The sequence below is a fragment of the Citrus sinensis genome, chromosome 4 (genome assembly GCF_022201045.2).
Source record: "Citrus sinensis cultivar Valencia sweet orange chromosome 4, DVS_A1.0, whole genome shotgun sequence".
NCBI lineage: Eukaryota > Viridiplantae > Streptophyta > Magnoliopsida > Sapindales > Rutaceae > Citrus > Citrus sinensis.
The window spans coordinates 6,651,715-6,676,689 of NC_068559.1; the positions used below are offsets into that span (position 1 = coordinate 6,651,715).

General features: G+C 35.8%; 4 protein-coding genes and 1 long non-coding RNA gene across 6 annotated transcripts; 4 read left to right on the forward strand and 1 right to left on the reverse strand.

The window, feature by feature from the left end:
- Positions 1-240: 240 nt before the first annotated feature.
- On the forward strand, positions 241-3,332 carry LOC102626912 (uncharacterized). Of its 2 annotated transcripts, none has more exons than XM_006485170.4 (2): positions 241-598; positions 2,985-3,332. In XM_006485170.4, the coding sequence occupies exons 1-2, from the start codon at positions 329-331 to the stop codon at positions 3,126-3,128; spliced, it is 414 nt and encodes a 137-aa protein (XP_006485233.1). In that variant the 5' UTR covers positions 241-328; the 3' UTR covers positions 3,129-3,332. The 2 variants fall into 2 exon arrangements, with proteins under 2 accessions (XP_006485233.1, XP_006485232.2); XM_006485169.4 differs by lacking the exon at positions 241-598 and adding an exon at positions 1,254-1,675.
- A 1,416-nt stretch (positions 3,333-4,748) lies between these two features.
- LOC102626624 (uncharacterized) lies at positions 4,749-8,494 on the forward strand. The gene is made up of 7 exons (XM_052440289.1): positions 4,749-5,795; positions 6,532-6,664; positions 6,812-6,865; positions 6,971-7,062; positions 7,461-7,696; positions 7,869-8,039; positions 8,127-8,494. The coding sequence occupies exons 1-7, from the start codon at positions 4,999-5,001 to the stop codon at positions 8,222-8,224; spliced, it is 1,581 nt and encodes a 526-aa protein (XP_052296249.1). The 5' UTR covers positions 4,749-4,998; the 3' UTR covers positions 8,225-8,494.
- Positions 8,495-9,443: 949 nt separating this feature from the next.
- Positions 9,444-10,994, forward strand: LOC102628856 (protein STRICTOSIDINE SYNTHASE-LIKE 10-like). Its single transcript, XM_052439830.1, has 2 exons — positions 9,444-9,706; positions 10,129-10,994. The coding sequence occupies exons 1-2, from the start codon at positions 9,444-9,446 to the stop codon at positions 10,880-10,882; spliced, it is 1,017 nt and encodes a 338-aa protein (XP_052295790.1). The 3' UTR covers positions 10,883-10,994.
- Positions 10,995-14,319: 3,325 nt separating this feature from the next.
- On the forward strand, positions 14,320-14,748 carry LOC127901825 (protein STRICTOSIDINE SYNTHASE-LIKE 10-like). Its single transcript, XM_052439831.1, has one exon. It carries the CDS (start codon positions 14,320-14,322, stop codon positions 14,746-14,748), a length of 429 nt encoding a protein of 142 aa, XP_052295791.1.
- A 2,121-nt stretch (positions 14,749-16,869) lies between these two features.
- On the reverse strand, positions 16,870-23,087 carry LOC127901948 (uncharacterized). Its single transcript, XR_008054334.1, has 3 exons — positions 23,064-23,087; positions 22,527-22,586; positions 16,870-17,852 (listed from the first exon to the last, which is right to left on the reverse strand). It is a non-coding gene; the product is annotated as an uncharacterized LOC127901948 (long non-coding RNA).
- Between the last annotated feature and the right edge of the window lie 1,888 nt (positions 23,088-24,975).

The window sequence follows — 24,975 nt, forward strand, 5'->3', positions numbered from 1 at the left end:
ATTTAAAATCATGCCTTAAAATAATTATTTGTGCCCTATTTTTCAACATTTTAACATATATAATAATCCTTTGATCAAACTAATCCATTGACATAAATAATTCATGAGAAAAAATTAGTTATTTGGGCCCGAAAAATGGACAGGGTGAGGCCAAAATTCAAATGCGAGATATCCATCCTACCTAGTGCAAGTAGCCGGTTACTTTTTCAAGACATTCCAGATGTATTATATAGCAACTGGTAGTTTCAAGAACCCAAACAAAACCTTTGATAAACTCGAAGCTCAAATCTTAATTATTCTTTAGTCTCTACTCACCACATTCGCATTCATGGCTGCACAAGACACACAAATTGAGAGCGAAAATAAAGACTCAAAAGAACCCAAAAACCTGTTCGCACACTTTACAAACTTATTATTTTCTGCTCCAATATTTAATAATAAGCAAGAGAGAAATAAAAGTGAAGGTGAAGAAAGAGAAGCTGCAGAAGCAAGCAGGAAACGAGAGGTGGTGAAATTTTTGGATCCTAAGCCGATTGCTCCGCCGCCGATGAAGCTCGAGGTTGAAGATTCTGAGCAGAATCCTGCTGCCCGCTACTTGGTGATTAATCTTCTTTATCAATTAATTAATTTTAGTTCTTTATGCATTACTGAGGATTAGGAATGACAATTTTTCCCGAAAGGATGCGAGATCTCATCTTATTTAAGATGGAATTAAGACATATTTTTATCTTATAAAAAACTTAAGGATAAGAGTGAGACATTTTTTATCCTAATTACATATGCGGGACGGAAGTGAGATTGACAAATTTCGTCCCATCCCATCTCATTGCCGATTAAGAATGAAATTTTTTTTAATTTACAGGATCCCATCTCTTTTGAAATAAAATTGAAACATATTTTTGTCTCAATAAAAATATAAAGACAAAACTAAGACATTTTTTATCCCATTTACATATACAAGACGGAAATGAGATTAATAAATCTCATCTTATCCCGTCTCATTACCAACCCTACTGAGAACCAATAAATAATAAACTCTTTTTTTTCCGAATTTTTATTGTTGTTTTTACATATCACATGCATGAAAGAAACACCCTCCACACCCAATAACAGTAATAAACTAATATTTTATACAAATAAAAATTTTATTATTAAGGGTTATATATATATAATTTAATGTAGGCAAAAATAGACTTAAATTATTTTTATTTGTTTTTGTAAACAAAATTATATAATTAATAATTATGAAGACGCCACAGTCCACACTGCTTTCTCCGCCGCTTCAAAACTTGCTTTTAAAAAAAGAAAAAAGCAAAGGCAAAGCCAAAATCTTCTACTCTGAAAGTCATCGACCGTAGTCATGGCGGAAAACACAGAAATTGCTTCCAGTCCCAGAAAACAAGAAAACAAAAGCATACTCTCGCTGTTGCCGAAATTCCAACTCAATCTCCCTTTCTTCTTTAATCAACAACCTAAGAAAGCAGAAGAAACTGTTGTTTCTAAAGGGACTGCCAAAACGTCAACGGTTAGTGAAGCCGATGACGGTAATGCTAGTAGTGTGAAGCCGAGCTTGGCTAGGTTTCCGGACGCCACGCGTCCGATTCTTCCGCCGCCGATTGAGCTCGAGGCCGAAGAGCCCGCCGGGCGGACTTCCAATCCTGTCGTTCTCTGGCAGGTTCGCTTTCTTCCGTCTGTTCCTGTTTGGTTCCCGAGAAAGTGTGGGGTCCTTTTGTGTTGCGAGATTGCGAGATTTTATAATATTTGTTTAAAAAATAAAATTTTTGAAAGGATTTAAAGATTTTCAGTCTTGGTGAAACTGTAAATTGAGATTAGACGGATTGTTGTTGCTCGTGATTGTACATTATCTGCTTGATGAAAAGTCAATGGCTATGCTGCTGAACAAGGATTGCTAGAGCTGTTTCAGTTCCGAGGAGCAGCAAGTAGCTAAATTTCTTTTGAAATTACAAAGAGAGTGTAAAGATTTTAAGAGCGAGTATATAAGTTAATCTGCTGTTGGAGCTCTAAAGATGCTTTAAAGTGAAAAAAATTTTGTAGACTGCAGAAGATTAGTTACCATTAGGCAAAAGGGATTGTTTTCTTATTTATTTTGGTTCGACGAGCCCTCTTTTAAGTAACTTTGGTGAGAACAGAAAAGGATGTGGGCAATAGAGATACGGTTTATGCTGCTAACATTTGATTTGTTTTCCTTGAGTGTTTATGGAAACTGATAGCTTTGTCGCCTCACCAGCGAGAGGAACTAGAAAATTTTATGAACGTATCTGTTATATTTATGTATCTATTATGGGGATATTCACATTGTTGCTTTGGTGGTTAATCATCCCTGTAGTTTGTCATGGATCATGGTACTTGTATGTGCTCAGTTGCTTTACTCAATGATTATGAGGCTTGTGTGTTTGCTAGTGAGCATGTAGATCCTGCTCTTGATGAGCTGTTCTTTTGATAGTCACCTCTGTAGTTGCTGGCAAGGTCTAGCGAAGAGGTCACCACAAGGATTAAGAAGCTGCTCACTCCACATGGAGAGAGTCGAAAATGTTGATTTGTAACCCCTCTTTGTAAGTTATGAGTAGACCTGGATGATCCCTTAGTTCTTTACTGTCTCTGGAGGGGTTTTGGTTATTCCTGTTTTATATGTTATTCAGTTAAAGGCTCAGAATGCGGAGAGAAACAAAGAGAATTAACTAAAGGAATGACTAGCAGGATAGACAATTCCTTGTTAAGTAATGCTTATTATTTACCAATTCTTATTGTCTTGATACGGTTCATTTGTTTCTTCTCTGTGGTTGATTGGCAGAACTGTATGCTAATAGTGCTATCAATTGTACCATAGTATCATCTATGTTCTTAGTGATGTCCTTGGTGATCACTTATGGTGCTTCTCATATTAAATCCTCCTATATGAACTGTAAGTCCGATAACTAGTTAAATGCAGACCCACTAAATAAAATTATTTAATTTGCTTTCAGGTTTATGCTCTTGGAGGGTTTCTTGTTATGAGGTGGATATGGGCAAGATGGCAGGAGAGGAAGGAAAGGTCAGGGAAAAAGGACTCGGACGACAAAAATGAATCTTCTCCAGCTGATGAGGATGATAGTTTTCATTCTGCATAAAATAATTCTGTGTTGGATCCGTATCGAAATTTTACAGCCTACAAACCTTTTCATCATGTGAATCTGAAAGTTGGAATAGTGAACAATTGATTAGTGTTAGCCTCAGTTTCTATTTCCTTTTGTCCCTAATGGCTAATAGTAGTAGTTTTTAACTTTTTATTGGCACCCACAACGAATGCATATAGTTCAGTAAATTACTTTTAAGATTGTGAAAATCATTAACCATCTGTTAATTGTCGTATTATATGCCACGTTATTTGAGATAAGTCAGGTGATATCGTACATGGTGTTTCTAATGTAAATTGTTAAGCTCAGTCGTGTTGCCTTAGATCTTGATGTTGTGCGAAGTTTTTTTCAAGTATCATGCTTGATGAAGCAACCTCAAGGCTCGAGCATTGCAATATAAGTTATGAATTAATATTATAATTCTTAGATTAGAACTAGAAATTGTGACTTAAAGTAAACGAAGGAAGATATCCATAATAGAGGTTAAAGAGGCTAGATGCCTTGAGATGGTAATAATATTAAGAAAGCACATTTTGACTAACAAGATTTTTGAAAGTAATTGGATCCAAGGTGATTTTTGCAACGCGTGCATTTATATTTATAGTAATTGTACTGTTAATATTAATTATGTATTATTTATTACTCAATAATTATTAATCAAAAGAAGTTTGCATAAAGCTAAGCTTAGCACTAAATCTAAATCTATTTTGTGAACACATAAATTTGGCTGTATCCATAATAAAATTTAGAACAATTTTTAAAAACAAATACAATCAATTGATATTATTATTATTTGTTATCCAAATTATACATATCTTTTTTTAATTTGAATGCTTGATCCATTTTTGGTTTTGAGGCTTAGACCGATTAATTGGATTATTTATTGCTTTTTTTATAATATTAATTAAGGATGATAAAAAGTGGGCTTGAGTCGGGTTTTTTCAAGCCTAGACCCACTTTAATTAAAGCATGAGGGACTGGGCTGGGCTCATTGCACTCGGGCCGGACTTAGATTTTATTTATTTTTTAAATTATTATAAATTTAAAATAAATTCATAATAAAAAGTTATTATAATTATAGATAAATTAAAAAAAATGAATATTTCAAAGTAATATAATAAATAAAATAAATGAAAGCTTATAAATTTAATTTTCTTTAATACTGGATTCTCTGATTAAAATAATCTCTTAATTAATTAACATAAAAAAAAGAGTTTAGAATCATAATTTTAACTTTTTTGAATCATCATTGATTTATAAATTAAGAAATTAATTTTCTTTTTTTATTTTTAAGTTACTTTTTAATTTTAATTATATTATTTTAATTTATAAATTTAAAAAAAAATAATAGACTTGGTCCGAACTTTTCTTGAGTTCTTGTCCAGGCCCTCATGTATGAGGGCTGGGCCTAAGCCGGCGAACTTGGGCCAGCTCAAACTTTTTTGCCCATCCTAGTATTAATTGGATTATTCTCTAGGCATGAAATGAGAACAAAATTGTTTACTACTATCTCATTAAAAAAAAAAAATGTTTACTATAAACTTTTTGAGAAATTTAAAAAAGAGCCTTATGAACAAAACGACATGTTTTTTTTTTTTTTCGGTCGTTAAATATTTTTCAAATCGAAGTAATAAGACCGTCGTTCCTCTGTTAAACAAATCTGTCAGCTGTAACCACACGTTTCTCTGTTTTGACGTAACCGTTACAACTCCTGACGGCCGATTTCACAATAACTCAATTAACTGATTTAACTCCAGCAAAATTCCAGTCAATTTAAACCTATTCCGTCACCATCCTCAACTCTCCGTCATCTAACCCTAACGTCGTCTCTCTCTCTCTCACTCAAACCCTAAGCCTAACCCTAATGTCCTCACAAGACTATCCTTTAATCCCCGAGTCCCACGCGCCCACGCGCATCCCCCAAACCACAGATTCCACCGCCGCCGCTAACTATTACGCGCACTCCGCTTTCACCACAAACGAAGACTCAGACGCGGACAAGTCCGGATCTGGATCCGGATCCGGATCCGGACCCAAGCGCAACCCTTATTACTACAAGAAACAGAAAACGGGCGAAACGGCGACGGATTACCGAGTGGATTACAGGAAGGACAGGGAGGAATGGAGCGACACGGCGATCGCGTGTCTGCTGGAAGCGTACACGGAGAAGCTGAACCAGTTGAACCGGGGGAATCTGCGTGGCAGGGACTGGGAGGAGGTGGCGGAAGTAGTGAGCGAAAGATGCGGCGGCGGCGGCGGCAATAACAATAATAATGAAAATGATAATAATATCAACAACAATAACAATAGCAGCGGTGAAAAGAGAGAGGTGGTGAAGGCTGCGAAGAGCGTGGAGCAGTGTAAGAACAAAATAGATAATTTGAAGAAGAGGTATAAAGTGGAAGTGCAGAGGATGGGAAGCAGTGGGAGTGGCACTAGTAATTGGCTTTGGTTTAAGCAAATTGAAGCTATTATGGGGACTATCAATAATAACCATAATAATGCTATTAGTAGTAGTAATTATGGTTTAGTGAATAAGAGTACTGGTGGTGGTGGCAGTACTGAGATTGTAGAGAGAAATGGTGGAGCTGCAGCTACAGCTATGGCTAGTGCTAGTCCTAGTCCTGTTGCTGTTTCTCCTTTTAGTAGACAAGCTAGGAGGTAGCTACTTTGTCATTTTACAAATATGTTAAGAGAGTTAGTAATACCGTGCCTTCTTATGTTTTCGATTGATAAGGATGTGGATGGACTAGTGATGGTTGTAAAGTTCATTAGAAGGTTACCTGTGGATTTTGGAACTACTGAGATCAACCTGGTTTTTGAACTATACATGGGATGGGACTTTATTGATTATCTATCTTTTTTTAGTTTAGTGCATAAGAAAATGACTATACTATGTTTGACTTTCGGAGGATGTAAAATTGATGGGGTTTTGTTTATTTAGCTTGCTGAGTGGTTTATCTTGTTTGGGGATAACTTGTTTAGCATGTATGGTGAAATGAAAGTATACGCAACTAAATTGCTCTAGTCGGCAATAACCTTCTAATATTGAGTGAGATCACCATGTGACAATGCTTTAATTGCATGGCATCTAAGATGCGATTTTGCTAGATTGTTTTTATGTAGGCAATACATTCTAGTGTTGGACAACACCCTTCTAGTCTTCGAGCGACTTCACCAAGTGACAATGCTTTATTGGCAGGGCATCTAAAATGCAATTATGCTAGGTTGTTTTTATATTTGTTTCAGCACTGTATGCACCGTGTGTCTTTGTATGTATGGGCTTTCTTAAATATGAGATTGTTTCTTTCTAACCTCTCTCATGCTACGGAAGGGGGTTTGTATTATGTTATTATCGTCTGATTAAATGTCCATTCTTAATTGTTTATTTGGGCAGATATACTCCTAGCACTTCTACAGTCACATATAATTTGAAATCCAAACCGCAACAAAATCTAAAATGGCGGAGAGTAGTGTTCAAAATTAGCGGTTCTGCGCTAGTTGGGAACTGCCATAATATCGACCCCAAGGTGCAATTCTTTTGCCCTCTTTTAAGTATAAGTTGATGTGGTTTAAATTTTGCGAATAAGGAAGTATTTAGACGTACAATTTGTTTGCAGTGTGTTATGGTTGGTTTTACATGGGGAAACCGTTTTACATATGGTTTGTGTTATTAGGTGGTGATGCAGATTGCCAGGGAAGTAGCGTCAGCCTGTCGTCTTGGGATGGAGGTATTGCCCAAATTCTCTTTTACATGTTTTAATTGTTCAAAATGTTCCTTTATTTGTGTGTTTCTAAGTTTAGGTTGTAGATGCTCATTATTAAGTGACCTTTAGGTGGCAATTGTTCTTGGAGGTCGAAACTTCTTTTGCGGGGATTCATGGCTTTCTGATACTGGCTTAGATAGACCCACAGCTTATCAAATTGGGTAATTTCTATGTTATTTATCTTGCATTTAAACTTCCATCTCTATCTATCAATTATAGTTGGAGTCTATCTTGTTGACTTTATAGTCTGTGAAGAATTAGGATGTTTTGTTTATTCTGTTAACAGACCATGCTTATATGGTCAGTATAGATTAGGAAGTTTTGTTTATTATGTTGCAAAGTTCGCAGTTCTATCCTCATTTTCTCCCATTTTATGCTTATATTTCATTGATGCAGCGTTGAAATTGAATTGCTATTATATTGGATACTGAATTTATCATCTGGGTCAGGCCTTGGACACCTTTAGTGCTGCTCTAAGTGATCCATACAGTTGTAGGTTGCTTATATCTCTTCCCAACCTTATAATACCTTTTGCAATGTGACCGTGATTTCATTTCAGAATGATGGCAACGGTTATGAATTCTATATTGCTCCAATCAGCCTTGGAGAAGCTGGAAATTAAGACGCGTGTTCAAAGTGCATTTGCTTTGCCAGAGGTTGATGAACCATATAGCAGGCAAAGAGCCATCCGACATCTTGAAAAAGGGAGAGTTGTGATATTTGGTGGCATTGGTGCTGGCACTGGAAATCCGCTTTTTACCACTGATGCTGCTGCTGCTCTTAGAGCTTCTGAACGTAAGCTTGTACTACTTAACAGCTCTATTTCATTCTCTTGTTTCTGTATATAATATCACTCACTGTAATCATGGTTTACTGCCAGTACTGGTGTTCTTTCTCCTTTTACCTGTTTGTGTGGAGTTTTACTTGGAAAATAATAATGACATGCTTTGCATATTTTTCATGTCAGTTAATGCGGATGCAATGGTTAAAGGTGTAAGTGTCAATGGTATATATGATTCCCACTCTGGTAATGGCCATGTAGTACCGGAACACATATCTTACAGGGAGGCAGTCTCTGGCAACTTTACGTCCATGGACACAATGGCCATTACATATTGTGAAGAGAATGGGATTCCTGGTTGGTATTTTCTTTTGCCGTAATTCTAGCAGTTGCAAATCAGATCCCTTTGGCTTTTCCTGATACATATGTATACAATCTCTGTAGTTGTAGTGTTTAATCTGCTTGAGCCTGGGAATATTTCAAGTGCATTATGTGGAGGCCAAGTGGGCACGTTGATTGACCAATCAGGAGGACTTAGTTGATGCAAAAGAAATGTCTGCTGGATGTGCTTTGAGGCATGATGTCAACTTCATGGAAGTACAGCAGGTCCAGTGTCAAAAACATGTATATATTGGAAATTTGAAATGCAGCAAGCGCAATCGAATGCATCACTTTGAACTCGCTACTGTAACATAAATGACTGAGTTTGGAGCATATCCCTGTGTCACATGTAAATCCTGTAGTAGAATTAGAACCTACCCAATAAATGATGAAGAAAAATGCTGGTTTCAGTGGGAAAGTTATTGCTTCAACGACCCTCCCAGACGTTTCTTTCTTTGTTGATGTGCAGAGTCATCTGCTTTTTTAGGATTTTTAATGTGATTATTTAGTTGTCACAAACTATTTACTCTTCTTTGAGTGACTCCAAATCATGGGTGTCATGTTGCTTTCAACCTTTCAGTTTTTCGAGAGGATGCGATAGGCTAATTTTCATGTTGAATTGTAACCAAATATCTTTTTTTTAGGCTGCCGTTTAACAAATCAAAATTGGTAAATAGACAAACCCCCCAACCTGCTCTTTTCCCGTAAAGGTTTGATGAGTAAAGCAAGATCTAAACTGGGATTAAGGAATGCTATTATGGGATAGAATATTTATACAGTTCTTCTTGGGTTAAGTTATAGGGTAGTATTTATTTATTTATTATATTTTAACAATACAATAAACCACATTTTTCTTTTATTTTTTTGCAGAAAGTGCATAAAATGAGTCGTTTATTTTTATTAAAACTTTCGTAAATTAGGCATATACTCAAAAGCCTGTCACAAACTAGCAAGACGAAGAAAATAAGTTTTGTTTTCTTTTATAAAATTTTCAAAATCCAATTAAGGAGACAAAGACGTTATTTACCATCACACTTTCCTTTTCTCTATAATATAATGAATTCTTCTTGTGATGCTTTGTTAAATTATAATATGGTCTGCACGTACGTGATAGGGCAATAAGGGATGATAAAAGAAAATAAATAAAATAATTTAATATCATAATTCCTATTAAAATTTGCTTTACAATTTTATATTGTTATTGTTTTGATTATCCTAGTCTAGTTAACATTTGAGTTTACATTCAATCTGAATCCGTATCAGTTAAATAAATCAAAATCCTAAATAGAAACCTATTAGGAAACAACAACGAGTATAAGTAATCACAACTACAAACTTTGGACTCCAACAAAAAGTATACACTACTCTCACATTGCGATAATGAAAAACTCTCTCCTCATCATTTTATTCTTTCTTGCCCTTATGCTTTCTCCTAGTTTTGGCTTACCTTCTAATGCCGGCGGCAGCCGTAAAGGCAACCACCATCTTAAACTTCAACTTCCGGCCGGAGTCGTTGGCCCCGAAAGCCTTGCTTTCGACTGCAATGGCGAAGGGCCGTACGCCAGTGTTTCTGACGGTAGAATTCTCAAGTGGCAAGACTCAAAACTTGGTTGGACTGAATTTGCCATCACCACTCCATTCAGGTAAGAATTCGTATATATACATGTTAGTATGTAATTTATATCATTGTATTGTAGCATGAATTTACATGCTTGCATGTTATTGTGTTTCAAAAAATTATGTACATAGAAAAGGCTACGGTCGCATGTTATCGTTTATATATACCCTACTATTATACAAATTTAAAGGGTCGAAGAGTTCTTATTAGATTTCTTTAAAATTGAAAAATGAAAATTACTCTAGCTAGGTCAGACCTCTAGTAAATAAATCTATTGTCGTTTCGGTTTGAAAACACTTCGCTATCTTATGTGCGATTCTTTAACATCAGATATATTACTTTGATTTATTTGTATGTGCAATTTAACTAAATCTAGTTTACGAATTATTAATTTATTTCTTTTCAAATGTACCAACGGAATTTCAAATTTGCATGCGATTTGATTAGGCGGCTAAGGAGGATATGTGATGGCACAAGCAGCACGATTTTAGAACCCTTATGTGGGAGGCCGTTGGGCATTAAATTCAATCCTGTTACATGCGATCTTTACATTGCTGATGCATACTTTGGCTTGATGGTCGTCGGGAGAAACGGCGGCCCAGCGAAACAACTTGCTTCTTCAGCTGAAAGAATTCCCTTTCGCTTCACAAACGCCTTGGACATTGATCCCAATACCGGCGTTGTTTATTTTACCGACAGCAGCATGTACTTCCAAAGAAGACAGTACCCTATGCTGATCGAAAGCGGAGACAGAAGTGGAAGATTATTGAAATACGATCCTCGCAACAAACAAGTGACGGTATTACGAAGGGGCTTAGCATTTCCAAATGGCGTCACCCTGAGTAACGACAAATCATTTTTACTGGTTGCTGAATCAGATTCAAGGAGGATTCTAAGGTTCTGGGTTGAAGGTGAGAGCGTTGTATATTCTCCGCAACCGTTCGCTCAAGTTGCTCAATTTCCGGACAACATCGAGACAGACAGGAACGGAGACTTTTGGGTTGCACTAAACACTAAGAGAGGAAATGACAAGACAGATCTTGTGGCGGTAAAGCTTGATGGCAGCAATGGCAATGTCCTTGATGTTTTAGAAGGAAATAAACAAAATGCACTCGATTCTGTTAGCGAAGTCGAAGAACATGGTGCATATTTGTACGCGGGATCTCCAGTGCAGCCTTACGTTGTTGTAATCAAGGCTTAGCTAGGCTTGATTCTTTTTGGTTCTTTTCATTCTTCTTTGTTCTTAACTTCTAACAATACAATAAACTACAGTTTTCTTTTTTCTTTTTTCTTTTTTAATTGCATAAAATGAGTCGTCCGTATTTTTGTTGAAATTTGCTTTAATTAGGCATATACGCATGAATAAAAGCAAGCATGAAACTGTCATCACCATAAAATTGAGCTCAAAATAAATTCAGAAAGTTGATTATTTGAGAATCTTTATAGGAATTGGTTGTTTTGGATCTGAAAGTTGTTTATTTGAGAATCCTTATAGGAATTGATTATTTCGGATGCTAAAGCAATCCCAAACTTGTTGTTATGATTATAAAACTCTGCTTTTCCGTAAACAGAAGAACCTAAAGTGCTAAACCCATTAGCATCTAAATTATATTCTGTTCTCTGTGCAAAAAAGTTCAAGAAGTGTATTCAAAGGTCTTGTCTGAATTTCATTTGAGCGAGTTGATAAGAATAATCAAAGAAACGCATACAGTCTTAATCTAAAGAAACAGTAATAATGAAATGAACTCAACATGCATAGTAATGTAGTACAATGCGGAGCTGATTAATATACATGTTGTTCTTCCCATTTTACAACTTTTATTTGGATCCTTCTATCCTTTGATCTTATCCTTAAGTTGGAGAGAACTCATGGCCCTCTGCTGATGTTGCACATCACTAACGGCAGAGAGCAAAGCACCGATGATATCGTTACAAGGTATTCATTGAAACAATTCGTCGAACAGTTTGATTTCTTTGACAAACAGTTGCCTCTACTCATTGCAGATTGCAGAGCAAGAAAATATTAAAATAATGAAATAGATCAGTTGGATTACATAGGAAAGGCTAGTAAGCAATTCATTGTTAACTAATACTATAATTAAATAATAAAGAAACAATTAATATTATACCAACTGATTAACTTGAGAATTCTCCTACTCTCCGTTTAATATCAATGGCCTTGACAGCAAGGCAGTTTAAAAAAAATAATTTAATAAAAAAACACCCACAGCACTATTAATATTAAGCAGTTGCGTAGCAAAGTCCCACCATCTTAGCAGCAAATAATAGTGTTCTGTCATGTGACACAGTTATGGGTACAAAGTGAAACTCTTAGTGATCCCACAATATAACCTCTTAAATTTAATATTAAAAATATTATTCGGTCTCATTATCTATATATCTATATAAAGTTACGACTACAAGAGGTGATGTGACATTACCATTCCTCATCTTTTTATATTCTAAAATATCTAAAATATTGGTGGATATTCTTTATACATGCCTCTTCCTCTTTTTATTTAAATCCAATAAAATGTAACCATTAATAATAATTAATTATAAGTCTTTTGAAACATTTATTTATTTTATTATACTAGCAATTAAACTTTAATGGTTTAAAATACATCAATTAATTAACATAGGAAGAGAAGTTTTTTCATCTTCTCTCAACAATGATACTAGAGCCTAATTTTAATGTCATAATCATATATTTAATTATGCAACCTTTTATTTAATGGCTTTTGACTTCTTCAAACTCTCTAAACACTAAATATTTAAGATTTGTTGTGTTTGATTTTTTATTATTATTTAACCAACATCCTCTTTAGAAAAATTCTTATATTTTATTGTTTGATTTATTTGAATTTTTGGTATTGTGTGCTTCATGGAGTACTTTTTGCTTCATGAGTTGAACAATGATAAAGATAATTGGATGATAAGGGTTACGCTTTGTAGGATGTGAGAGTCTACTAATACTAAGAAGAATGGTGAATCTTTCTATTTAAATCCAATAATATATAATCATTAATAATAATTAATTATAAGTTTTGAAACATTCATTTATTTTATTATGCTAGTTCCACCATATGACAAACCACCATCAGACTATCCCACTACACACGTTCCCTCCCCCCCCCCCCCCCCCCCCCCCCAAAAAAAATAAAGATACATTAAATTCAAGCCATTAAAGGCCTGAAGCTAAAAGGAGTTATAGCGATTTACAACCATTGTTTTTTCTCTCTCTTTTTTCTGTTAATAAAATGAATTCTTCCTGTGGTAAGGACCAAATCAAAGGAGTGGTCTGCACAAAACAGAATGATAAAGAAGAATAAGTAAAATAACATAGGATAGTTTTAGATTCTTGTATTTTTGTTGTTTTCATTACGCTAGTTTAACTAACGTTTGAGTTTACATTCAATCCGAATCCAAACCAGTCAAATGAATCAAAATCTTAAATAGAAAATTATTAGAAAAAAGCAACTAAAATAAATACCAATGTATATCAACGCCTCACAATTACACAATTCAAAAACTTACTTCTTTCGATTGCAATAATGAAAAACTCTCTTCTCATTGTTTTTTTCTTTCTTGCCCTTACGATATATATATAAATAGTTTCAGCTTACCTTCCAATGCTGGCCACAGCCGCAACGGCAACCACCATCTTGAGCTTCAGCTTCCGCCCGGAGTAGTAGGTCCCGAAAGCCTTGCTTTCGATTGCAATGGCGAAGGGCCGTACGCCGGTGTTTCCGACGGTAGAATTCTCAAGTGACAAGGCTCAAAATTTGGTTGGACTGAATTTGCCACTACCACTCCATACAGGTAAGAATTTATTTATAACATGTGTGTGTGTCTAATTTATATTATTGTATTATAGCATGAATTTACATGCACGCTCGTTATTGTGTTGTCCTATTATGTATAGCAAAGGTTATTGTCAGGGTAGCATGTTTACAGTGCTTCCTGTGCTGTTATAGCAAATTAAACGTCAAGAAGAGATTCTTAGGGTCCTTCAAGATTGAAAAAGAAAAAAAAAAAAAAAGAACTCTAGGTGAGACTCTAACAAATTAATAAATAGTCGTTTTATTTTCAAAATACTCTCTAAATAGATATATAGCATTTCACTCTCTTATGTCCGATTCTTGTAACATCACATACAGGCTAGTAATGTTGTTAAATTTCTAAGATATATATAGACCTCAAGCAGCTTTAGTTTCACCCAAATGTTCACTCATATGATAATTACAATGGCATAGAAAATGGAACAAAGGAAAAAGAAATAAGAGTCTCACCATACATATTCTTTGCGCTTACAGGAATTTTTGATGCATTTTCTTCAGTTATGCTAGCGGAATTTCAAATTTGTATCTGGCTTAATTAGGCGGCCTCGGAAGATATGTGATGTCTCGACCAACACAACTTTAAAACCTTTGCCAATGGGCATTAAATTCAACCGTGTAACATGTGATTTGTACATAGCTGATGCATACTTTGGATTGATGGTCGTCGGCCCAGCGAAACAACTTGCTCTTCAGCTGAATCTCTTTTTGCTTTACAAATGCTTTGGGCATTGATACCACTACCGGAGCTGTATATTTTATTGGCAGCAGCATGTACTTTCAAAGGAGGCAATATTCTATGTTGATCGATAGTGGAGATAGAAGTGGGAGGTTGTTGAGATACGATACTTGCAGTAAAGTGCTGACAGTCCTACAAAGAGGCCTAGCATTTCCAAATGGCGTAACCCTAAACAAAGATAAATCATTCCTACCAGTTGCTGAATCGAATTCGATGAAGATTTTAAAATTTTGGATTCAAGGTGAGAGAGTTACATTCTCTCCGCAACCTTTTGCTCAGCTTTCGAAATTTCCAGGCAACATCGAGATGGAGTGTAAAGGAAACTTTCGGGTTGCATTGGACACTGAAAGACGAAATATTGAAAGAGATCTTGTGGCGGTTAAGCTTGACGGCAATGGTAATATTCTGAAAGTTTTACAAGGAAATGAACGAAATGCATTTGATTTTGTTAGCGAAGTTGAAGAACATGTTGTTGTAATCAAGGCTTAGCTAAACTCGTTTATTTATTATGCATTGATTAATTGTCGTTCTCAAATTTTGACAATACTGCAATTTTCATTTAAACAGGTGCATAAAATAAGTACTCTGTATTTTTCTTGAAATTTTAATTAGGCATACATGGATGAACAAAAACCAAGCAAGAAATAGGCACCACCAAAAAGGAACCCAAAAGGTTAATTACCATCAGCAGTCGCACTTACTCCTTGCACTGGGGAGTCAAGAACAAAATTTATCTTCAATCTAAAAAGTGAGCAAATTTTGAAACCAGAACATAAATAAAATGAAATGGATGTGATTTTTTTATTTATTTATATTACATTTATAGGCACTATTATAAGCTAAAGTAAACCCATATTCGATAACAAAAGTTAACAATTTTTCTAAGTTGCGATCAAATCAAATCCGATCCGATCAATATTTGATTAATTTGGACTGAGAAAGTACATAATGATTCTAGGATTAATGATTCGCTACTCACTAGACTAAAGACGCTGATAAAATAACTAAAACGTTTCTACTCCTGTTTGAGATGAAATAACACTTAAACGAAGCAAAAGCCATAACCCACATGTTAAAAGCATTAACAAAAAGAGACAGAGAAAGTTATCTCAAGGGAGCTTATTTTCTAAATACAAAACTGTATCAAAATCAGTTTGTTGTACATGGATGCTGTCAAAACATTTGTCACAGCAATTAACTACTCATAAAACTGTACACAAACTAATTTTATTCCGGAAAAGAATGGCTATGCGACATGCTATTTTTGAATCTAAATGAAAATATATTTGAACCTGGGCAACTATAATTTGCAACCACTTCCGAGTGCATTATTCTGAGTTTTCTTGCTCCAAGTCCACAGCTAACTCTATAATTCCTCTGTACAAATCCGAGACCCATCCAAAAAGTAAGGGTCGATCTTTCATGAATTGCCTTCATGTTTCCACCAACAGAAAGTCCTAAAGGAATCTTTGGATGCTTTAGGAATAAGCATTAAGCTAGACATGAAAGCCGATGGTTCAACTCATGTGTAGCTCAAATCCAGAAAATATCATTCAGACTGAAAATAACTATCATAAATAGAAAGCCGATCAAAAGCATCAAAGTTTGCTTTTAGTCCAACAAATTGACTGCCCAGCTGAGCACAACCAGCATCTAGCCAACGGCAGCCCCCATCCCCTGTGCGTAACGGACACAAAGCTTCACACATCCGACCAATTGGATTGCTGGAAACAACATCATCCATTACGGTGACTGAAACAGAGAAATCTGATTTCTTATCATACTGTATACTGCCATCAGATACTCTTTTTGAAGCGGACATTTTCAGTGGACTCTCAGTTGTATTACCTTCAAAGTCAACAGTACAATCACCACTGCTAGAAAATTGAACCTTGCATCCTAATGATTGAACGGCTCGATTTATGGCTTCACTTTCCTTGCTGGCCCTATTGGCTACATTCACAGCCTTGCTCCTGAGTTGCGTCTCCTTTCTTAACGCTGCAGTTTGTGATTCCATAGCAATGATGGTTTCTTTAGCTTTCTTTTCCGCTAACTCTTTTGCCTGCCAGGAATTTTAATCGACTGAATACTATTTACAGACCCTCTATAATTCAATTACAGTAAAAAAAAGACGAGGTCAGTTCATTGTCATTTAGGATAATATGAACAAGTGAGGGGTTCCATTAACCAATAGAAAACAACCTTTTATTGTTGTCTATCACCCGAAAGGAGGGTAAAATTCATATTTTCCAATTGTCTAAATCCATATTGTCTAGTACAACACAAAATTGCACCTGTAGAACAGAAGGAAAAATTTCCTTACCTTCTTCAGTTCAGAGAACTTTATAGCCATGTCCCTACATTGTGCTTCAAGCTCCCCAGTTTGGGCTTCGGTGGGACAAGCCCAGCGCAGATGGAATTGAGGCCACAAAGTTGGGGCTAAAGCTGCAGCCGGAGGTAAAAGAGGACCATTATGTTTCAGCGGATCATAAAAGAGGTTATAGTGAACATGAGAGCTTCCTGCCGAAGAACGCAAATCAGCCAGATATGCCCACAAGCACCCAGATGCTTCAGCAACACCACATTGCTGTCTCTCCTTTTCACTGAAAATTAAGACTAACAAATCAGATAATTCAAAAACTTTCTCAGCAGTGCCTTGAGAGTTAAACTGTTCCATTCCAATTTGTTTGTATATGTTTCCATACAGCTACAATATTATATAATTGGAAAAAATAAGTAAACAAGCTGATTTTGCACCAGCAAATATAAACATCATTCATAAGAATGCCTGTACCAGTTATACATGTTCATTAATAAAACAGCAACTTCAGGGGATGAAATGTAGCAAAATTTCTCTTTGACCAGTAGTTCCTGAGATTATACAACATACTTATGAAGTAAAAGAAACATCCAAACCATGCTGACAAGCTAAAAACATAATGAAGTCAATTTAACAAAAATTACAAGCTAACTTAAAATACAACCTTTTAATCCATTATACTTTAGATTTATCTGTATAGTTTGTTAATGCTCCCTTCTGAACAAATTGTATCATTTATACTCTCAATCCTTCTCAAACTCTATAACTTTTGCATCAATTTTTCTTTTTTCTTTTTAATTGACAAAAACAAAAGACCATTATGCTTTTAAATATAACAGTTCCACTATGTAATAATCACATCAAGAGTTCTTAATTTTTTCTCATCCTTTCTACTTCGAAAGAGGAAAAATTAAAAAAAAAAAAAGATTTGAACCTCAGACTTGTATCAATTTAACTTTTCATTTCCCTTAACTAAAGATTTAATCAAAAAGACCAAGCCCCTGGGCATGTAAAACCATCGCACTGCAGGAAAAACAATAGAAAAGGAAAAAGAGAGAGAACTTAAAAAAGCAGCTCTTTAGGACAAATTACTGGCTAAGTCCTGCTGTTATCCCAATAGTCATAACAGATGAAGTAAATGCATGCCAGTTACCACAGCTTTTATTGGAATAGGATCCACCCCACTGCTTGTATTAATGTGAAACTACCTGTTGCACAAGAAGTTTCCAAAGCGACAAGAAAGCACACAGTCCAAGAAATCCACCAGAAAAGCCTGGATACGAAAGAGTAGAAAAGTCAACAACTGGTTTTCTCTGGAAAGGATATTGTTGGTTTTAAACAAAGAAAAGAGTACACAGAGAAATTGGGGCTGCTAATTGCATTATAATTCATTGCTGCAATATTTGAATTTATACATGAAAAGAAACAAACAAAGCCAAAAAATCTGCCTACATATCTTTAACACATATCTGATATCATACAATTCAAAAACAAATTTTTTTCCTACAATCTTGCAGGATTTTATTGACAGCATAATCAAATCTTGCTGTTTTTATTTTTACTCAAATCCTGCAGCAAATATAGCATTATCATCACTCCTCCTTGCTATTTTTGCTGCAGACACCAATTCTTTTCTTCAACAACTCAAATCTTGACTTTGACAGTCCCTTTGTCAAAATGTCAGCTAGCTGATCTTCAGTCTTGCAATACACGAGCCTTACTTCATCATTCTTCTGGACTTCTCTAACAAAATAATACTTAATTTTGAAATGCTTTGTCTTCCCATGGAACACTGGATTGTTAGAAATTGCTATGGCAGCTTGATTATCAACAAAGATTTCAGTTGCATAATCCTGAATCATTTTCAAATCTGTCATAAGCTTCCTTAGCCATAAGGCTTGATTGACTGCAGCAGCAGCTGCAATATACTCAGCCTCAGCAGTAGACTGAGCTACGATTTCCTGCTTCTTTGAACTCCAACAGAAACAACCTGAACCAAGACTAAACAAGTAGCCTGACGTGCTCCTCATATCATCACAGGATCCTGCCTAATCACTATCAGCAAAACCATGCAAAATGAGCTTGTCTTCCTTCTCAAATTTTATTCCATGATCCAAAGTTCCCTTGATATACCTGAGCACCCTTTTAGCAGCCTTGTAGTGCAATTCACTTGCACAATGCATATATCTGGACAGCAAACTCACAGTAAACATTATATCAGGTCTTGTTGCTGTCAAATACATCAAGCAACCTATAAGACTCCTATATAATGCTTCGTCAATCTTTTCAGCACCATCATCTTTACTAAATTTCTCATTTTGAGCTAAAGGAGTACATACTGACTTGCAATCCTCCATGTTGAATTTTTTTAGCACTTCTTTAGCATATTTTTGCTGTCCAATGAAGATCCCTTGCTGTGACTTTTGAATTTCCAGACCTAAAAAGAAAGTCATCTCTCCTAGATCAGTCATTTCAAATGCTTGCATCATTTGAACCTTAAATTGCTTCACTAATTCTTCATTGCTTCCTGTGACAAGCAAATCATCAACATAAAGTGAAACAACAATCAATTCATGATTAATTACTTGAATATACAAAGTTGATTCACTCATGCTCTTGTTGAAGCCTATGTTCAGCAAATGATCATCAATCCTGCTGTACCAAGCTCTTGGAGCCTGCTTCAAGCCATATAATGCCTTTTTTAATAAATATACTTTCTTTAGATCTGCAACAAAACCCTCAGGCTGCTCAACAAAGATTTCTTCATCCAAATAGCCATTTAAAAAGGCTGATTTAACATCAAGCTGGTAGATTTTCCACTGCTTTTGTGCTGCAAGTGCTAGAAGCAATCTGATGGTGTCCAGCCGTGCTACAGGTGCAAACGTTTCAGAAAAGTCAACACCAAATAGTTGAGCATACCCTTTTACAACCAGCCTTGCTTTGAATTTGTTTACAGAACCATCAGCATTGAGTTTGGTTCTATAAACCCATTTCACACCAATAGTTTTCTTGTGTAGTGGTCTGTCCACCAACTCCTAAGTTTGATTCTTGTGAATCATCTTGATCTCATCTTCCATTGCTTCAAGCCACTTTGGATCTTTAGCAGCCTCATCATAACCTGCAGGTTCAAGCACAGCCATATTGCACTTTTGATAAATTTCTGTAAGTGGTCTGGTACCTCTTATTGGCTCATCATCAATTATATCATCATCTCGCAATTCTGGTGCTTTTTCTTCTGCAAAAGCTTGCTTTGGTTCAGCTGTTTCCCAATTCCATCCTCCGGCTTCGTCAAATTTAACATCTCTACTCACTATGATTCTTCCCGTCAAAGGTTGATAAACTCTATAACCTTTGGTGAGAGTACTGTATCCTACAAAAACTCCATATTCTGCTTTTTGATCCAACTTCTCTCTTTTTGCATCTGGAACATGAGTAAAACACATGCAACCAAAAATTCTTAAGTTATTAATAGAGGGTTTAAAACCAAACCAGGCTTCAAAAGGTGTTTTTCCCTTTAAAGCATTTGTTGGTAACCTGTTTTGCAAAAATATAGCAGTATTAACAGCATCAGCCCAAAACATTTTTGGCATTTCCTTCTCAAACAACAAACATCTAGCCATCTCCATGACTGTCCTGTTTTTCCTCTCACTGACTCCATTTTGTTGAGGTGTATAGGTTGCTGTAAGCTGATGTTCAATCCCTGCAGCTTCGCAAAACTTAGCAAATTTATCAGCTGTATATTCAGTCCCATTATCAGATCTGATCACCTTGATTTTACAGCCACTTTGATTTTCAATCCATGTTTTAAACTTCCAAAACACACTAGCAACTTCAGATTTTTGTTTGAGAAAGTAAACCCAACACATTCTACTAAAATCATCAATAAGAACCATGAAGTACCTATTACCATTTAAGGATGCAGTCCTCATAGGTCCACAAACATCTATGTGGATTAACTGAAGCTTCTCAACTGCTCTCCATGCCTTATTAACAGGGAATGGCAATCTAGCTTGTTTTCCCAGCTGACAGACTCCACACACTGATGCTCCTCCTCCATTGAAAGTCATTCCTTGCACAAGATCATTTTTCTGCATGTAATCTAATGCAGAATAATGAAAATGCCCCATCCGCTTGTGCCATAACTCAGCCTGGTTCAAAGTACATTGATATGCACTACATTCATCCTTGTTCCAACTTAAGCTGAAGCTTTTGCTGTTCATTTTCACAGAGAACAACACTACACCATTTGGGTCAGTAATGACACATATGTTATTCTTAAATACAACAGAATAACCTTTCTCAAGCAATTGTCCCACACTCAGCAGATTTCGATCAATTTTAGGAACAAGTAATACATAAGAAATAAACTTGATACCTGCTGAGCTTTTTATTGCAACTGTCCCTTTACCTTTCACTTCAATATACTGCCCATTGCCAACTTTAACTCTTGACACTTCTGACTTGTTTACTTCTTTGAAAAGAGATTCATCGAAAGACATGTGATTTGTGCATCCGCTGTCTATGAGCCAATCATCACTCGAACTGTTACTCGAAAAACAAGATACAACAAAAAGTTGTTCATCCTGTTGTTGTTCTGCTGCTTGAGCTTGGTGTCCTTCTTGCTGTTTGTTTTTACACACCCTCTCCATATGCCCCATTTGCTTGCATGCCCTGCATTGAATGTCAGGCCTAAACCAGCATTTCTTTTGCGGATGAGAGGTTTTCTTACAGTGAGGACACGAGGAGTGCTTGCCCTTGTTGCCTTCATTGATGCTACTTGCCCCCTTCTTGTAAATCTTCTTACTCCACTGTTTCTTTTCTTTGCTGCCTCCCTGAGCTTGATCAGCCTCTTTCACTTGAAATGCTCCTTCAACCATCTCCTCCTTTCTGTAAGCTCTCCTTTGTTCTTGAGCTTGCAGTGCATTGACAAGCTCTGCCAATGTTATTGTTGACATATCTCTGGACTCTTCAAGTGAAGAGATTTTAGATTCAAATCTCTCAGGCAAGGTCACCAAAATCTTCTCTACAATCCTTCTATCAGAAAACTCTTCCCCAAGCATTCTAATTTTATTGGCAATCATCATCAACTTGTCTTTATAGTCATTAACTGTTTCTGTCTCCTTCATTTTCTGCATTTCAAATTCCCTTCTCAGGTTCAGGACCTGCATTTGTTTTGTCCTGACGTTCCCCTGATATTCTTGTTTCAAAAGATCCCATGCCTGTTTCGCTGTTTCACAAGTCACGATCTTTGTGAAAATTGTCTCTGAAACTGCAGAGTGAATGCATGTCTTGGCCTTATATCTCCTTTTTCTTTCATCCTTGTTATTCCTCATATGAGCTAATGGTGGATCCTCTGGATCTGCTTCCACCAAGTCCCATAGGTCACATGCTTCCAAGTAAGATTCCATTTTACAGCCCATATTTGATAATTTTCACCTGTGAAAACTGGAGGAGCAGATAAGAAACCATTTCCTGCCATATTGAAGTGTAGGAAGCCTCTCTAATCACGTTACAGGTCCCTTAAGAATAAGGGCTCTGATACCACTTTGTTGGTTTTAAACAAAGAAAAGAGTACACAGAGAAATTGGGCTGCTAATTGCATTATAATTCATTGCTGCAATATTTGAATTTATACATGAAAAGAAACAAACAAAGCCAAAAAATCTGCCTACATATCTTTAACACATATCTGATATCATACAATTCAAAAACAAATTTTTTTCCTACAATCTTGCAGGATTTTATTGACAGCATAATCAAATCTTGCTGTTTTTATTTTTACTCAAATCCTGCAGCAAATATAGCATTGTCATCAGATATGAAACAATGAAGAGAGAAGGGGAAAAAAATGGAAAGAAAGAAAACATTTCACCAGCACATTCAAGTTTAATGATGGGATATGTTACAGAATAAGAAATTCATTTCACATATAGAAGAAAATACATACCGACGAGAACTCAAAGGCAAATGGATACATCCGCATCAATTGTGAAACACAATCAACCCACTGCAGAAACAAATTCACACACCAGATCATTAATTTTTCCTCAGACAAACTTATAACACAACTAGAAAGCTGAAGTCCTCCCACAGTAGAGCCAAAGGCATGGAAGAGGGGTCAGGACCTCAAGGCAAGCTAGTGTTTATACAGGATTGAGCAGCTACTTAATGAAGTGCGCTAAGAACTTGAGCTTTTGGGTCAAAAGGTTTCTCTAACATGGTATCAAAAGATAATGTCTCAAGTTAAATTTCCACAAGTGCAAACTCAATTTTAATTATTTAAATTTCAATTCTTTGGCTCATTTTCGAGCTCTCCTGTATCTAAGCCCATCTGCAAGCTCATCTTAGTCAACATTTCACATGATGCATGTTAAGATTTGTTTTTCAGGCCCTTATCGCTTTAAGCTTCTGAATTTTGAAAATATTAATTAAATGAAGATTCTACTAACGACTCAATAGTTAAACTAAATATTAATGCAAGAACCTGCAAAAATATGGGAGAATAGTTGTTCTGTGCATGAGAAGAACCAGAAGCTTGAGGTGCTAATGAACCAGATGATTGGCGCATGGGTGATGACGGAAAACTCCCAGTAGAGAACTGCCTACATAATTCAAAAGATATATCACCACTTCCAGAGAGGGTTGGCATTCCCACACGATCCGAAAATGGATGGCCAAATGCTAGCCAATCTTTTTCAACAAGTGCCTGCACCAAGAAAAAAGATTTTCTAATTTATGAGTCACATCACGCATCACACTGAGTGCATAACTGAAGAGCAAGGCAAATGATATCCATGTTACCATCTCATATGGATAAGACAAATAAGAACGGTACAGCAACCCAAGAAGAAAATAAAAAATAAGCAAAGAAAAAAAAAATCAATGTCAACACTTGATTCTGAGACAGTAAAATTAAAATGGGAAAAAAATAAACTAAAAGGGCCACAAAAAACCTATGCATGCAACAAAAGAGTTCCCACATTGCCTTTCATACTAGATTATTTAAGAACATCTTTGCAGAAACATCAGAAAAAAAGATCTTAAGACTGCCAATAAGAGCTAAAGTTTCAAGAATAAAAATGTACCTGAAATCCAGCGAATGTTCGATAGTATGGATCAAGTAAAAAATTAGCAAGTGCAACCAACTGAGTTGTTCTATCCCAACCATCACTGCATAACACAAAGGCAAATGAACATGTTAGACACCAAAATACAAAAATGTTAAAAAAGGCCAATAAAGGCCAATTTCAGGGAAACACCTGAAATACAAATTTTCCATTTTGTTGAGTGTCAACAAAACGTTTTCATTTTATTAATCTTTAACACATCAAAATAGGAATTACCTAGGACTTCAAACAGGAAATCTCTAATATCTATCCTGATTACAGAAGTAGGCGAAATTGCAATAAAAACTCCTGTCTCTTGCTCTCTCTATCTCGCAGCTCTCTAAATGGTGGAATAAAAAGTCATTTGGATTAAACTCAACTCAATCTAAATAAGGGTGTGTTTGGGAAAAAATTTGCTAAGCTACTAAAGTCCAGCTACGAGTGTTACCAAACCCTTTAGTAGATGGGCTTTGCACCACACTCCCAAACGGGCTATTAATTACACAAGTTCATAGACAACTTTAACATCATCGTAATCACTCCAATCTAAAGCTCAGTTTGAGAACTGGATTTTTACCTGCCTCTCTTAGTCTTCAAAGATTGCTGCCAGCAATCCATGAAAAACTCCTGGAGTAAACCTACGTAAAAATACACAATTTTTGACAAAGAACCCTCCCAAGTTCACATATGAAAACAATGGATTGGTCGTTATACCTTGCTGACCAGAGTTTCAGATAAAAACAACTTAAAAGAAAATAAACAAACAAATAAAGAAATGATAAATGACGAGGTCCTTTTGAAATCATCCTCTCTGTCATCCAAGACAAATAGAAAATTCTATAAATGTAACCTAACCCTGTCTCTGCATATATGATATAAACCAGAAATAAGGAATCTAAAAATTGCATATATCCAGAAATATGACTCAATAGCCAATCAAGAATTTATTTAAGTATTTATAGTTGTTATGAAGCAAAGCTTACATAACTAAAAATTCAAAATGTCAAACTTTTCTGAGCAGAAACTGAAATATTTTTATCCATTTCTAGTAATGACCAGTCCAGGAAGTTATGGCATCAAAAAACTTCCGACCTGCAATGTACTAGCACAGAAGCTTATTCTAAAGCGATTTGTGCAGCAATCCAAGCTGAACCAGCCAGGATACTCTGAACATGTATTAACCAACCACTGTCTCCAAGGGTTGATACTGAAGCTGACATACTACTTAGATTGCCCCCACCCCATGTCCAACCACCATGTCTCTGTCAATAAAATTGGAAAATAGCATAA

What these genes read in the sequence shown, in the direction of transcription:
- LOC127901825 (XM_052439831.1), top strand. Translation starts at nt 14,320, where the DNA reads ATGTTGATCGATAGTGGAGATAGAAGTGGGAGGTTGTTGAGATACGAT.
- LOC102626912 (XM_006485169.4), top strand. Translation starts at nt 1,361, where the DNA reads ATGGCGGAAAACACAGAAATTGCTTCCAGTCCCAGAAAACAAGAAAAC. An exon ending in ATCCTGTCGTTCTCTGGCAG is followed by an intron (nt 1,676 to 2,984) that starts GTTCGCTTTCTT and finishes ATTTGCTTTCAG; the next exon opens with GTTTATGCTCTTGGAGGGTT.
- LOC102628856 (XM_052439830.1), top strand. Translation starts at nt 9,444, where the DNA reads ATGAAAAACTCTCTCCTCATCATTTTATTCTTTCTTGCCCTTATGCTT. An exon ending in GCCATCACCACTCCATTCAG is followed by an intron (nt 9,707 to 10,128) that starts GTAAGAATTCGT and finishes CGATTTGATTAG; the next exon opens with GCGGCTAAGGAGGATATGTG.
- LOC102626624 (XM_052440289.1), top strand. Translation starts at nt 4,999, where the DNA reads ATGTCCTCACAAGACTATCCTTTAATCCCCGAGTCCCACGCGCCCACG. An exon ending in CCCACAGCTTATCAAATTGG is followed by an intron (nt 7,063 to 7,460) that starts GTAATTTCTATG and finishes ATTTCATTTCAG; the next exon opens with AATGATGGCAACGGTTATGA. An exon ending in TGCTCTTAGAGCTTCTGAAC is followed by an intron (nt 7,697 to 7,868) that starts GTAAGCTTGTAC and finishes TTTTCATGTCAG; the next exon opens with TTAATGCGGATGCAATGGTT.